The 14,195-nt window shown below is 47.2% G+C and overlaps 1 protein-coding gene across 1 annotated transcript in view; it reads left to right on the plus strand.

The window, feature by feature from the left end:
* FRRS1L (ferric-chelate reductase 1-like) overlaps positions 1-5,517 on the plus strand; it is a 14,728-nt gene extending 9,211 nt beyond the window's left edge. The window contains exons 4-5 of the mRNA XM_015408250.1: positions 2,900-3,146; positions 5,345-5,517. Of these exons, the coding sequence (XP_015263736.1) occupies positions 2,900-3,146; positions 5,345-5,517 (420 nt within the window). The remainder of the gene's footprint in view (positions 1-2,899; positions 3,147-5,344) is intronic.
* Positions 5,518-14,195: the final 8,678 nt, after the last annotated feature.

Raw genomic sequence — 14,195 nt, forward strand, 5'->3', positions numbered from 1 at the left:
ATCAAAAAAACTAAGATCATGGCATCCGGCCCCATCACTCCTTGGCAAATAGAAGGGGAAGCTGTGGAAGTAGTGACAGACTTCACGTTCCTGGGATCCCAGATCACCGCAGACTGTGACTGCAGCCATGAAATTAAAAGACGCCTGCTCCTTGGGAGGAAAGCGATGGCGAACCTAAACAGCATGATAAAAAGTAGAGACATCACCCTGCCAACAAAAGTCCGCATGGTCAAAGCAATGGTATTCCCAGTAGTCATGTATGGCTGCGAGAGCTGGACTATAAGGAAGGCCGAGCGCCGAAGAATAGATTCTTTTGAACTATGGTGCTGGAGGAGACTCTTGAGAGTCCCTTGGACTGCAAGAAGAACAAATCAGTCAATCCTCAAAGAAATCAACCCTGACTGTTCCCTGGAAGGCCAGATAATGAAACTGAAGCTCAAATACTTTGGCCACCAAATGAGAAGGGAGCACTCACTGGAGAAGACCCTGATGCTTGGAAAGATTGAAGGTCAAAGAAGACGGGGATGGCAAAGGATGAGATGGTTAGACAGTGTCATCGATGCAACGAACATGAAGTTGAGCCAACTTCAGAGGACGGCAGAAGACCGGAAGGCCTGGAGAGAGCTCGTCCATGGGGTCGCGAAGAGTCGGACTCGACTGTGCGACTGAACAACAACAACAACGACACATCACTGCTTTGTTCCTGCTTTGGTATTTCCTGCCAAATGGACATTTAGTTTACAATAGAATGGCCAGCTTTATCTACACTTCAATGAAGTATCATGACACCAAGGTTTTCACACCTGCCAAAGATGCCATTCCTTGAGTAAGGTTTTAGATTTCAATATTGGCCACTCCTGTTAGGTAACCACCCCTCCCTCCATGCAACCAATAGGATTGTTTTTGGGTCGGACTTACAGGTAGGTGGGCCAGGAGGTTGGCACGGCCACCACCCACCTCCTGGATCCCCCGATAAAAGAAGAGAACCAAAAACAAGAGAACCGAGAAAAGAAAAGAAAAGAAAAGGTGTTCTCTCTCTCTCTCTCTCCTACTTGATCAACTAGCATCTCCCCCACAACAACCCCTGTCTGCTTTTTACTTCTCTTAAGTCCCACTTGCTATCCCCAAACCTTGCCTCCACTGCCCACACGTTCTGACTGGTTCTGGTCGTGTGTGAATTCTCCCTAGATTTCTATTTCTTCCCTTCTATTCTTCATTGGAGCAACCAAGCTGCGAAGACAGATAAGTATCACCCATCATCACCCCCACCTGCTAATGCAACCGTGCTTATTTTAATACTGTCTTTCTAAGGAACTTGATTGAATGTGTGAGTGCATCAGTATTGTTTGTATGAGATTTATTTTCTTAAGTAAAAGACATCTGTTTTAACCACAACAGCCTCAAAATCTTTTACTGGTAACCCTTGGTGGGAATGGGACCTTGGTATAGTTGGCAAGAACCCATTTATAAATTGCCAATTGCTGTAAATAAAGCAATTCGGCTAACAGGCTTATCATACCATTTGATCTTCACAGTAGTCCCATGAGGTAGGTTAGCTTGAAAATGTGTGACTGACCAAAGGCTGTCAAGCAAACATCCACGGCAGAGGGATTCGGACCTGGTACAGTGCTTAGGAGTGCGGACTCTAATCTTGAAGAACCAGGTTTGATTCCCCACTCCTCCACATGCAGCTGCTGGTGTAACCTTGGGTCAGTCACAGGTTTTCTCAGAGCTGTTCTCTCATGAGCAGTTTTTGAGAGAGCTCTCTCAGCCCCACCTACCTTGCAGGGTGTTTGTTGCAGGGAGGGGGAGGGGATTGTAAACTGCTCTGAGACTCCTTTGGGTAGTGAAGGGTGATGTATAAATCCAATCTCTTCTTCTTCTTAAAAAATAGACTACTTCCCCTGCTTTCTACATAACAGGGCAGACATGTGAATAACTAATATGGCTGCCCTATCGTGTCTGGTCTGGCTCCTAGAGACGCCACCTGGACAAAACCACACGTGGAGAAAAGTCTGAAGTGCCTCTGTTTCCAGCCTTACATTTTATTATCTCAAGGACCCACATACATAGCAGGATTATAGCAGCATGCAGGACACAAACAGGGGGATAATACCACATGGTTAAGCCATGGACAGTGATGGGCTGCTCCAACCCCCTCTCTACAACCTCTGATTATTTGTTTATATGGATAAAATTCATAGTTCAAGGTGAAAAATAATACTTTATCCATGCCAACACAAAGGGGGAACTAATGTAGAATATACATGGGACAGTCTTCTAAGAAGTAAAAGAGCCAGTGTGGTGTAGTGGTTAAGAGTGTTGGACTAGGATCTGGGAGAACCAGGTTTGAATGCTGTGGAAGCTCACTGGGTGACACACTCTCAGCTTAACCTACCTCACAGGCTTGTTGTGAGCAGAATATGGCAGAGAAGAGAATTATGTAAGCCACTTAGGGTCCCGATTGGGGAGAATGGTGGGGTATAGATGAAGTAAATAAGTAAAATTAAATAAAAGAGACGTGTTCACTTTGATTAGCCTAATAACTATGTGTAGGGATGGGCGTGAACCAGAAAAATGTGGTTTGTAGCTGAACAGCAAACCAAACCAGGAGGTTTGTTTGCGAACTGAATGGGTTCCGGGTTTGTGGCCCTGCAACCCCTGTTGAAAGGGACGGTAGTCCCTTTAAACAAGGTTTGCAGAAAGCGCGAAAAACAGCTGAGCGGCTTCTCATCTGGGTTCCCCCCCCCACTTTCTTGTGCAGCCCCTTTAAACTTCATGATGGATTTTGCTTTACGGTTCAGCTCGTGCCCATCCCTATCTATTTGTGGGTGTGGAGAAAACGCTTGTTTTCTCAAGTACTGTCATGGTGGAGTCCTGACTCAGTAATATCATTTAGGGTGGAGATGACGTCATGGCCTGTGTGCACGATGACAATGGAAGAGTCCGGATACACCACTTCTATAATGTAGGTCAGTGGGCAAAAGAGATCGAAAGAAATCCTGCCAGAGACGAAGAAGGTATTTTTGAAAACAACCGTGTAACGTGCCGTTTCAAGCGTCCTGTGAAGGTTCCCAGGGATGAAACTATTGTAGATCTTCATCTGAGCTGGTACTATTTATTTGCTTGGGGCTCAGCAATTCAAGGTAAGTTGATCTTTTTGGTTTCCATAATTATTGGTGTGTGTATTGGTGTGTGTATTGGTGGTGGAAAGTGCCATCAAGTTGCAGCCGACTGATGGTGACCCTGTAGGATTTTCAAGGCAGAGGTGGTTTGCCGTGGCTACCCTGGACTTCCTTGGTAGTCTCCCATTCAAGTACTAACAGGGCCAACTCTGCTTAGCTCCTGCGAAATGATGAGATCAGGCTAGCCTGGGTAGGGTTGCCAACCCCCCCAGTTTGCCAGGGGTCCCCCGTTTTTGGGGAGGTTCTACCCGTCGCCGGCCAAATGGCCGGCGGGGGAAGCCCCACCCCCAACACCCACAGCCACCCATCTCTCTCCCATGCAACCCGTGTTTCCTCCCAAGCGCGACTACCGCAAGCTTGCAGGGAAATGCCAGCTTCGGTCTTAAAAGGGAAACGCGGCTGCTCTTAAAGGGGAAACGCCGGCTCCTGCATTGAAAAGGGAAACGCCAGCTACTTTAAGTCCAGGGAACTGCAGTTTCTGGAGATCTGGCGCACGGGCGGGGGGGGGGCGGCGGCAGACGTCCCCAACGTGACATCATCATGTCGGGGATGCCCCGCACCCTCCAGGAACGCCCCCAAAGTCCCCCGCTGTGGGTGGAAGATGGACTTGGCAACCCTAATCCTGGGCCATCCAGGTCAGGACTAACACCACTGTATCGCTATAAACCAAACTGCTGTGAAACTGGGAGATCTGTACACGTACACCAATATCCCCTCTTGTTTCAGGTTCAGTATGATCCTTGAAGAAGGTCATTTGGGAGGAAGGTGTTCAGATCTTTCCCGCCACACCATTTTGCCAGCCTCAGTCCCCATGTTCCAAACTGCTCTTTCTCCCAAAGGGGGAGATGTACCTTCTCACCATGAAAAAATATTGGCTCAGGGTGAGGAGGAGCATATGGCTGAGGCCAGGAAAACCCTCTCTCTTCACCACAACCTGAATCTGTTTGCTTCTCACTCTAGTTGCTATTTACATTTAAAAATTACAAAATTACATTTACTTTGATCCTGTAAAGCACTGGTTTTCTAACTGCATTTTTAGAAGTTACCTGAAACACAGTTCCATTCAAAGAGCAGTTAAAGGTGAAAGTTTGTAACAGTGTAAGGTGTACCCTTAGTTCGCTGAAGGCAATAGGATTACATGTGAATTGCATCCTAGAATCCCACAGAATCCTTTGTGGGCGCGATCATACGCACAATTAGACCCGCCATAGACATGAATGCCAGGCAGATTAAAAGGGCGCAATCAGACAACAACATCTGGGAAGTGCCCTGCAGCCGTTGGCAACCCGTTCTGCTCCGCCGCAGAAGCGGAGTAAAATCCGGTAGTAAACCGGTTGCGATGGGCCACGAACGAACTTTCCTGTGTCTGATCACTCCAACGCGCTCTCATGGCATCAGGATGGTCTGATCAGGCCATCCCGATGCCATGCTGTTGGTTTCCCCCCTTCGCAGTATGCGCTTCATCGCAAACTCCATAGGGAGCCCTCAGTGCGGAGATGCGATTAATCAATTCCTCGTTTAAGCACATCGGAAACAAATGGCAAAAAAAACCCCTGACTCACCCGCGGTTGCATCTGATCATGCAGTGGTGGGCTGTGCCCGCAGCTTCCAAGGACTGTGTGATCTCACAACTGTGGGTCAAATTCCTCCGGAGGAAATAGCCTCGCTTCCCCCCCCCCCCCCATTTTTTCTGGTGTGTGTGACTGTGACCCATGATGAATTGGGGTCGCATAGTAGACATACAGATGTTCCTTCAGCAGCCACACCCAGATAACCTTTCCCCGATGACCTAAAGAATTTCAAATTTACTGCTGTACAATAAATCCAGATAGCTTACAGAATGCCCTCAATTTCTACTTAACAGTTTTGAAATTGGAGCAAACAAGTAACAATGACAATGTTGCCAGTTACCTGTGAATTGAAATAATCAACACGTTAAAAAAAATCCTTTTTGAACCCTGAAATATGTTCCTGTCCCACAACACTCATACAATGTTCAGAGAAGGAACAGACAGACCTGTGCACAGTAGGAGGAAAGGGTTAGGGTTTCGTTTTTTTAATAGTTTTAGGTCTGTCCATTTTGAATGCTGGAAATACGTTAACAAAAGCTTTAAGTGGCATGACTAATATCTTTTCTTCCTCTTCTTTGCCCATTTAAGGTTCTATAACTCGGCATGACATAGACTCTCCCCCTGTCTCCGAGCGCGTGGTCAGTATTTACAAATACGAAGATATTTTTATGCCATCTGCTGCCTACCAGACCTTTTCTTCCCCATTCTGCTTGCTGCTTATTGTTGCACTGACATTTTATTTACTGATGGGAACCCCATGATGAAGGCTGCAGTGCGTGTGGCGAACCAGGAAGAGATGTCAGTGAGTGCTTGCTGAGGGTGAGAGCCTTTTCTACTGGAATTTATACTACTGAACATTTAGCTGTTTGCTCAGTGTGAACTCCTTGGGTGACACAGATAAGGAACTTCGCTGCTGCTTGAGCCATAGAGATGTGCCAAATAGTCATGCCAGGTGGGAAAAAGCAAGGAGCTGTTGTAATTTGACTCAACACTTTTATTAGATACATTGCTTATTTCATGACAGATTTTTAAAAAAACTGGGTGCAATGGAGTAATATTTTGAGTAACATTGTTTCACTTTCTAAGTTTGAATTGCCTTCAGTCAACAGAGAAAAATGGGAAATGCGTCTTATTAACAAGGAAATATAGGTAATATTTTGGTAAAATTAACATTTGTCAGAGAAGACAAATATAGTTCATGATAGATATTGAATCAGTGGTCAATATGTGCTTGAAACCACAGTACTTTCTGTTCTTGGAAGTAGAAATAACATAATGCCTAAGTATATACAAATGAATCAGTGTATTTGTAGGCAAAATAATGAATACACAAAACATGTAAAGATTGCCATCAGAGTGTACCCTGTGGAATATGAAGATGATGAGTAAACATAACATTTAACCCAAGTTTACATCTTACTTTTATTAGGCTTTATAGTCCACAAAAGCTTAATATAACTAAATTTGTAATTGAAATACCTCAATGCATGTCAAGCATCATCTCCATGCATATTATCCAAATAATTCGAATATATTGCTGGCACAAATTGACTCTACTTGGGACAGTATGTATTCAATACAAAACTGTATTCCAAGGGATAATAGCACCATCATGTTGCCTTTCTCCATGATAGATCCAGCAATGTCTCTGAGATGTTGTCCATTGAAATCCATCTGGATAGATTTCAGTGAGTAGACTTAATGTGATCTGTTGGATCTTCGACGTGGTCTCTGTGCTTCACACCCATGGGATACAGTGTGCCTGCGCTGGATCGATCGGTATTGTAGCAAGCTCTAATGGATTTTCGAGCTGGATCGATCGGTATTGTAGCAAGCTCTAACGGATTTTCGAGCCCAGACCTCAGGCATGAACAGGAACCCCCATCACGCATGCCCAGAGGGATGGGCGCGGACATCCCGCCAGTTCCTTTCTTTCCGCCCCACCTCTTTTCTTCTCCATCTTGATTATTTTTTTGAGAAGAGGTGGGGCTTTTTCACAGTAAGCTCGCTCCGCCTGATGGCCACACCCTTTGCATTTTTTGTCTTGGTGAGACGCACCGACCAGAGTCCTGTCGACACTGTGCCAAGTTTTCCAATCAAACTAGGAAGAATCGAGCAGCGCGTTTCCGGGCGGCGTTACTAGAATCGGCGCTAAATCCCGCTTCCGTCATGGATCCAGAAGTACCGGTGATACCATCGACGGCTCCGGCATCAAAGTCCTTGTCCGACATCGTCCAGTCAACGTCAAAGCATCCGGCAACGATGGCACAGTCTTCAGCGTCCACTCCCGTGAAAAAGAAAAAGGAGAAATCAGGTAAAGAGCACAAATCTGCCAAAAAGGGTTCCTCAAAGGCCCTAAAGGTGTTGAAGTCTGGAAAAGTTGCGGGTCCTGCACCGGTAATGCCCCTAAGGTGCCCCCGCTCCGACGACAGTATTGGCATCGGAGGCCCCAGTCGCTCCAGCGATACCAACCATCCAGCTGATGGACTCTCCAATACACCAGCTAGACCATGACACGCTGGCAGACATGCATCCTTTCTCCGACATCGATAATGTGGAGATCCTCAGTCGTCCCCTGGGCATGGATCATTTTCCCTCTGCTCAGTCATCAACAATCTCGGAGTTCCGTACCGATATCGATGCAGGTTGGCATCAACAGATCCCTCCAAACACTCAACGTCATCCTCCCCGTCTGTTTGCTGAAGATCGGCCTTTCGATATCGATGATCGGGCTGATAGGGGCCGCTCATGGAGATGAGATGCTACACTGTCTCCCAGACGCTCCTGCTCCAGGAGTAGATCCCCATGAGTCTTCCTGCCCCCACCACCTCCTGCTCTTTCCTGGGATCACCGCCAACTACGTTATCTCTGTGGGGCTTATCCACCCGCATCCATGCCGTGGTTGACTCCAACGGGTTACTTGGATTGGGATCATTACTCTGCGCATAGATCACGGTCACCCTGCAGATCGAGGCCAACACCCTCAGCATCTCTTTCCCATCCTCCTGATCATCAGATGACCCTCCTCGACATCGACGTGATCAATATTGTTCTCCCAGTCCCCCTATTCCACTGTCAACAGATCCAACCAGCCAAATTAAAACTACTCCGGCACAATTACCAGATCCTGATTCCTCTGACTCCACAGATGAGGATTTGGATATGGGGGTATCAAATGTACACAGCTCGCCTGACCAGCCTTCCCCTAGACAAGCAGTGGCCGATGACCAACCAATATCTCCATCGGAAAACTTAACTTCTTACGGAGACCTAGTTAAAAGAATGGCCCACTCCCTTGGCCGTTCCATTGTACAACCCAACCACTGGTTACAGATGCTGTTTTCGATGTGGTACAACTAGATACATCGACAGCTATAGCACTACCTGTGTCCACAGTCCTCTTACAGGCAGCTAAAGCACCATGGGATAAACCATCATTGGCTCCAGTGTCCACACACCGCATGGACCATATGTATAGAGTCCAAGAAACAGGAGCAGAATTCTTGTTCGCCCATCCTCAACCAAATTCAATGGTAGTTACTTCCTCATCAAAGTTGAAGAGAACTCATTCTGCCTCTTCAGAAAGGGAGAGCAGAAAGCTAGATGCATTTGATAGACGTTTCTACTCTACAGGAGCACTCGGGGTGAAGACCACGAACTACTTAGCGTGTATGATATGGGAAAGGCTCTCCGAGCTCTTGGCAAACCTTCCAGAAGATAAGCGTCAGGCAGCCCACATCATCCAAAAGAAGGGCATGATGCTGGCAAAACAACAAATTAATACATCTAAACATGCCCTAGACACCTGCTCGAGGACAATGGCTTCAGCCATCACTCTACAAAGACATTCCTGGCTACGCAACACCAATTTGCAGCCAGATACCAGGACATACGTGGAGGACCTCCCCTTCGATGGCCTTGGTCTTTTTAATAGTACCGCAGACACCATATTACAAGATATGGACAAGAGCATAAAAGCCTCTTGTGCTTTGGGCATTTCTTCCTCCACGAGACAACAATACCAGCCTCGTCCTTAGTCTAGACCTTGGCAAAAACGTACACCTAATCGTCAGTCCCCTGAGCGGCAGTGAAGGCCACGTACATCCTCTGGGGGCCAGAAGCTCACATTTCAGAAGCCTAGATTTGGATCAGGACAACAACCCTCCCGCAACAAACAGCCAAGGTCCGCCAAACAGGGTTTTTTACTTCCATGTCTTCCAGTAACATCCTACCCGTCTAACCCCCTTCCTCCAAACTTGGCACCTCATCACCACAGATGACTGGGTGCTGTCCATCTTGACCCAGGGTTACCGCATACAGTTTGTCCAGAACCCCACTACTTCAGTCTTCATCTCCACACCCCCTTCTCCATCTCCACACCCCGTTCTCCATCCTTCTGCGCAAGGGAGCCATCGAACAGGTGCTACTTCATCTATAGGGCAGGGGATTCTATCCCCACTATTTCACCGTTCCACCAATCTTAGATCTACAAGCGCTAAACTGCTTTGTGAGCTACCACCGCTTCCACATGATGTCCTTGCAGCAGATTCTGCCACTTCTCCAGAGGAATGTCTGGATGGCCACTCTCAACCTCCAGGACGTGTACTTCCACCTCACCATCCACCCGTCCCACTGCCAATACCTACACTTCGCAGTTGGCCAACATCACTACCAATATGCAGCTCTGCCATTCGGTCTCTCAAGTGCACCAAGAGTGTTCACAAAGATGATGGTGGTAGTTGCGGCCTTTGTTCGTCTCAGAGGTATCTCCATCTACCCATACATTGATGATTGGCTCTTGGTTGCGACTTCCAGGGACACCCTAATCTCAAACATCAACGAGACGCTAACCCTCCTGGAAAACCTGGGTCTACAAGTAAATCTGGAGAAGTCTCAACTTCAACCGGTCCAGAAAATACACTACATCGGTGCACTACTGGACTCCACAAGTTGCAGAGCCTACCTACCACAAAACAGGGCTGCGGACATCGTGAACCTTGCCACTGTGATGCATACTTGACCCTTGGTAACGGCTTTCCAAATACAGAGGCTCCTCGGTCTGATGGCCGCTACTACATCCGTCCTTGTCTTCACCAAGTTGAGAATGCGCCTCCTACAACTTTGGTTTATCCGCAATTTCTGTCCATAGCTAGACACACACTTGACCCACCTATCCCCGCCTGTCAAAGTACGGGACTCTTTACTTTGGTGGACTGCCCCTTCCAACCTTTTCCAGGGAGCACCCTTCCATCCTCCATCATCCCAGATTACCCTGACAACAGATGCCTCTCTCTCAGGTTGGGGCGCTCACATGATGGGACTTTGTGTTGGAGGCAAATGGAACACAGAGAAACGGAACCGGCACATCAATTTTCTGGAACTGCTTGCGATACGGTTCGCTATGACCAGTTTCCTACACCTGATCAAGGGGAAGTGTGTCACGGTCCTCACAGACAATACTTCTGCCCTCAGCTATGTAAACAAGCAAGAGGGCACTGTCTCTCAACACCTCTGCAAGCTCGCCCTTCGGTTATGGGACTTCTGCATCGCCCACAACGTTTTCCTAGTCACCACGTACATCCCAGGGCACATGAATGTACAGGCAGACCACCTTAGTCGGGCAGGACTCAGTTTGCATGAGTGGGAAATGAATCTGACTTACCTTCTTCCACTCTTCCGCAAGTGGGGGTTCCCCCAGATAGATGTTTTCACCACCAGCGCAAACAAAAAGTCTCCTCTGTTCTGCAGCCGAGGTGGCAGGGACCCACAGTGTTTAGGGGACGATCTCCTCTACCCGTGGTCCAGAGAATTTCTCTTCCTCTTCCCTCCGCTGCCTCTGCTTCTGAGAGTGATCCGCAAAATCCTCACCGACAGAGCGGACTGCATCCTCATAACCCCGTGGTGGCCGAGGCAACCATAGTTCTCAACCATCCTCTATCTGTCAGCGGGGGTCTACCACCAATTTCCACCAGTGCAGGACCTTCTGTTCCTAACCGAGTCCCCTCTCCTATACCATGATGTTCCACGACTGAAGTTGACAGCCTGGAGAGTGGTATCAACAGCTTTTCCTCCCACATAGCAAATATGTTGCTGAATTCCAGAAAGTCCACTACACAAAAATTACATTACAAGTGGTGAAAGTTTTGTTCCTCCTTGAGTGAGGATGCTCCTCAAGCCCCCTCCGCAGGTCTCAAGAAGGTTTTCGACTTCCTTCTGTCTCTCGCGGACTCAGGACTGTCGCATTCCTCATTGAAGGTTTATTTGGCCGCACATTCGGCCTACCATGTTCAAGTTGAGGGATGCACACTGTTTTCGCATCCTCTTTTTAAACGTTTTTTGAAGGCTCTGTTAAACCTTTATCCTCCCATCAAAGGTCCTGTCATCCCCTGGGACCTTCCCCTGGAACTTCGCCAAATCACCAGAAAACCTTTTGAGCCACTCGCAACTTGCGATATTAAATTCCTTTCATAAGAACATACAGACATAAGAGACGTCAATGTTGGATCAGGCCAAAGGCCCATCCAGTCCAACACTCTGTATCACACAGTGGCCAGAAATACCAGTGCCATCAGGAGGGTCAGGACATTAGAAGCCCTCCCACTGTTGTCCCCCCCAAGCACCAAGAAGACAGAGCATCACTTGCCCCAGAGACTCTATCTATACCTTGTGACTAATAGCTACTGATGGACCTCTGCTCCATATGCTTATCTAATTCCCTTTTGAAGCAGTCCATGCTTGTAGCTGCCACCACTTCCTGTGGCAGTGAATTCCATGTGTTAATCACTCTTTGGGTGAAGAAGTACTTCATTTTATACGATCTAACCCGACCGTTCAGCAATTTCATGGAGTGCCCACGAGTTCTTGTATTGTGAGAAAGGGAGAAAAGTACCTCTTTCTCTACCTGCTCTTTCCCATGCATAATCTTATAAACCTCAATCATGTCACCCCTCAGTCGTCGTTTCTCCAAGCTAAAGAGCCCTAGCGCTTTAACCTGTTCCTCATAGGGAAAGTGTTCCAACCCCTTTATCATTCGAGTTGCCCTTTTCTGCACTTTTTCCAAAGCTATAATATCCTTTTTAAGGTGTGGTGACCAGAACTGCACACAGTATTCCAAATGAGGTCGCACCATTGATTTATAAAGGGGCAATATGATATTGTTTTCAATACCCTTCCTAATAATCCCCAGCATAGCATTGGCCTTCTTTATTGCAGTCACACACTGTCTCGACATTTTCAGTGAGTTATCTACTACAACTCCAAGATCTCTCTCTTGATCAGTCTCTGCCAGTTCAGACCCCATCAACGTGTATTTATATTTAGGATTTTTGGCTCCAATGTGCATCACCTTGCACTTGGCCACATTGAACCCCATTTGCCATGTTGACGCCCACTCGCCCAACTTTGACAGATCCCTTTGGAGTGCCTCACAATCCTCACTGGTTTTCACCACCCTGAACAACTTCGTATCATCCGCAAATTTAGCCACTTCACTGCTTACTCCCATCTCCAAATCATTAATGAACAAGTTAAAAAGCAGTGGACCAAGTACTGATCCCTGTGGTACCCCACTGCTTACACCCCTCCACTGGGAGAACTGCCCATTTATACTCACTCTCTGTTTTCTATTAATTAGCCAGTTTTTGATCCATAAAAGGACTTGTCCTTTTATCCCATGATTTTTGAGCTTGCTTAGGAGCCTTTGATGAGGAACTTTATCAAAAGCTTTCTGGAAGTCAAGGTAAACAATATCTATTGGATCCCCCTTGTCCACATGTTTGTTCACCCCCTCAAAGAACACTAACAGGTTAGTGAGACAAGATCTTCCCTTACAGAACCCATGTTGAGTCTGCCTCAATAGGTTTTGTTCATCTATGTGCCTACTAATTCTTTCCTTAATAATGGTTTCCACCAATTTACCCGGTATCGACGTCAGACTGACAGGCCTGTAATTTCCCGGATCTCCTCTGGAACCCTTTTTAAAGATGGGAGTGACATTAGCTACCTTCCAGTCCTCAGGAATGGAGGCTGATTTTAAGGAGAGATTACATATTTTTGTCAGGAGATCCACAAGTTCACAATTGAGTTCTTTCAGAACTCTTGGATGTATGCCATCTGGGCCTGGTGATTTATCAGTTTTTAAGTTGTTTATCAGTTTTAGGACCTCCTCTCTCGTCACCTCAATCTGACTCAGGTCTTTCAACACCCCTCCCGAACTCAGCGGCTCTGGAGTGGGCAAGCACCTCTCATCTTCCACAGTGAAGACGGAGGCAAAAAATGCATTTAGCTTCTCAGCCATTTCCCTATCATCCTTCAGTACTCCTTTTACCCCTTGGTCATCCAAGGGCCCCACTGCCTCCCTGGCTGGTTTCCTGTTTCTAATGTTTCCTATACCTCTTTGTGCCTTTCCTAACCTGCGGAATATTTTTTTTTTGAGCCTCTAGGATCGTAGTTTTAAATCGTTTCCAAGGTTCCCCAATGGTTTTGACCCTTTCTACTTTTCCTTCCAGTTTCCTCCCCACATGTCCCCTCATATCAGAAAAATTACCCCTTTTAAAGTTAAAAGTGGTTGTGTGAGTCTTTTTGGCCAATTCCCTATTTGTACAAATGTTGAACTCAACAACATTATGATCACTGTTCCCAAGCAGTGCAATCACTTTTACATCTCTCACCAGGTCCTGGCTTTCAGACATGATTCTCCTTACTTGTCATTTTTGCCAGACGGCGTCCGCCTTGTACCTGACATCTCGTTCTTGCCAAAGGTCGTTTCAGAATTTCACCTACAGGCAGAGGTCTTCCTTCTGGATTTCTTCCCCGCTCCAGCATCCCCAGAGGAGAGACTGTTACACATGTTGGATACGAAGCGTGCGCTTCTGTTCTACCTAAACAGAACCCGTCCAACGAGACGTGACTGTCAACTGTTCGTTTCCTATACCCCAGCAAGGCTGGGAACTCGCATCACGGCTCAACGTTTGTCAAGGTGGATTGTAGGTCTCATCCGCCTCTGCTACCTTATTGCTAAGCAGCAATTGCCTGGCCCTATCAAGGCTCATTCAAGCCAAGTTGTTGCAGCCTCAACTGCCTTCCTTCGGGGAGTTCCCCAATGGACATTTGCAGAGCCGCAAGAATTCTCGTACCAACATGGGACGTCACATGTTATCCTCGGCTTCGCAGTAATGACCTGCCAGCACCCTCCTCCAGGTAGGCCACTGCTCGCTAATCTCCCATGGGTGTGAAGCACAGAGACCACGTCGAAGATAAACAGGTTGCTTACCTGTAACTGGTGATCTTTGAGTGGTCATCTGGGCATTCACACTACCCGCCCTCCTTCCCCACTGCTGTCAGCTTCTACATTTCTCATAGGGGTTGATTTATGGTGGTTTGAAGGAACTGGTGGGATGTCTGCACCCACCCCTCTGGGCATGCATGGTGGGGTTCCTGC

The sequence above is a fragment of the Gekko japonicus genome, unplaced genomic scaffold (genome assembly GCF_001447785.1).
Source record: "Gekko japonicus isolate JY-2015 unplaced genomic scaffold, Gekko_japonicus_V1.1 scaffold227, whole genome shotgun sequence".
Lineage (NCBI taxonomy): Eukaryota > Metazoa > Chordata > Lepidosauria > Squamata > Gekkonidae > Gekko > Gekko japonicus.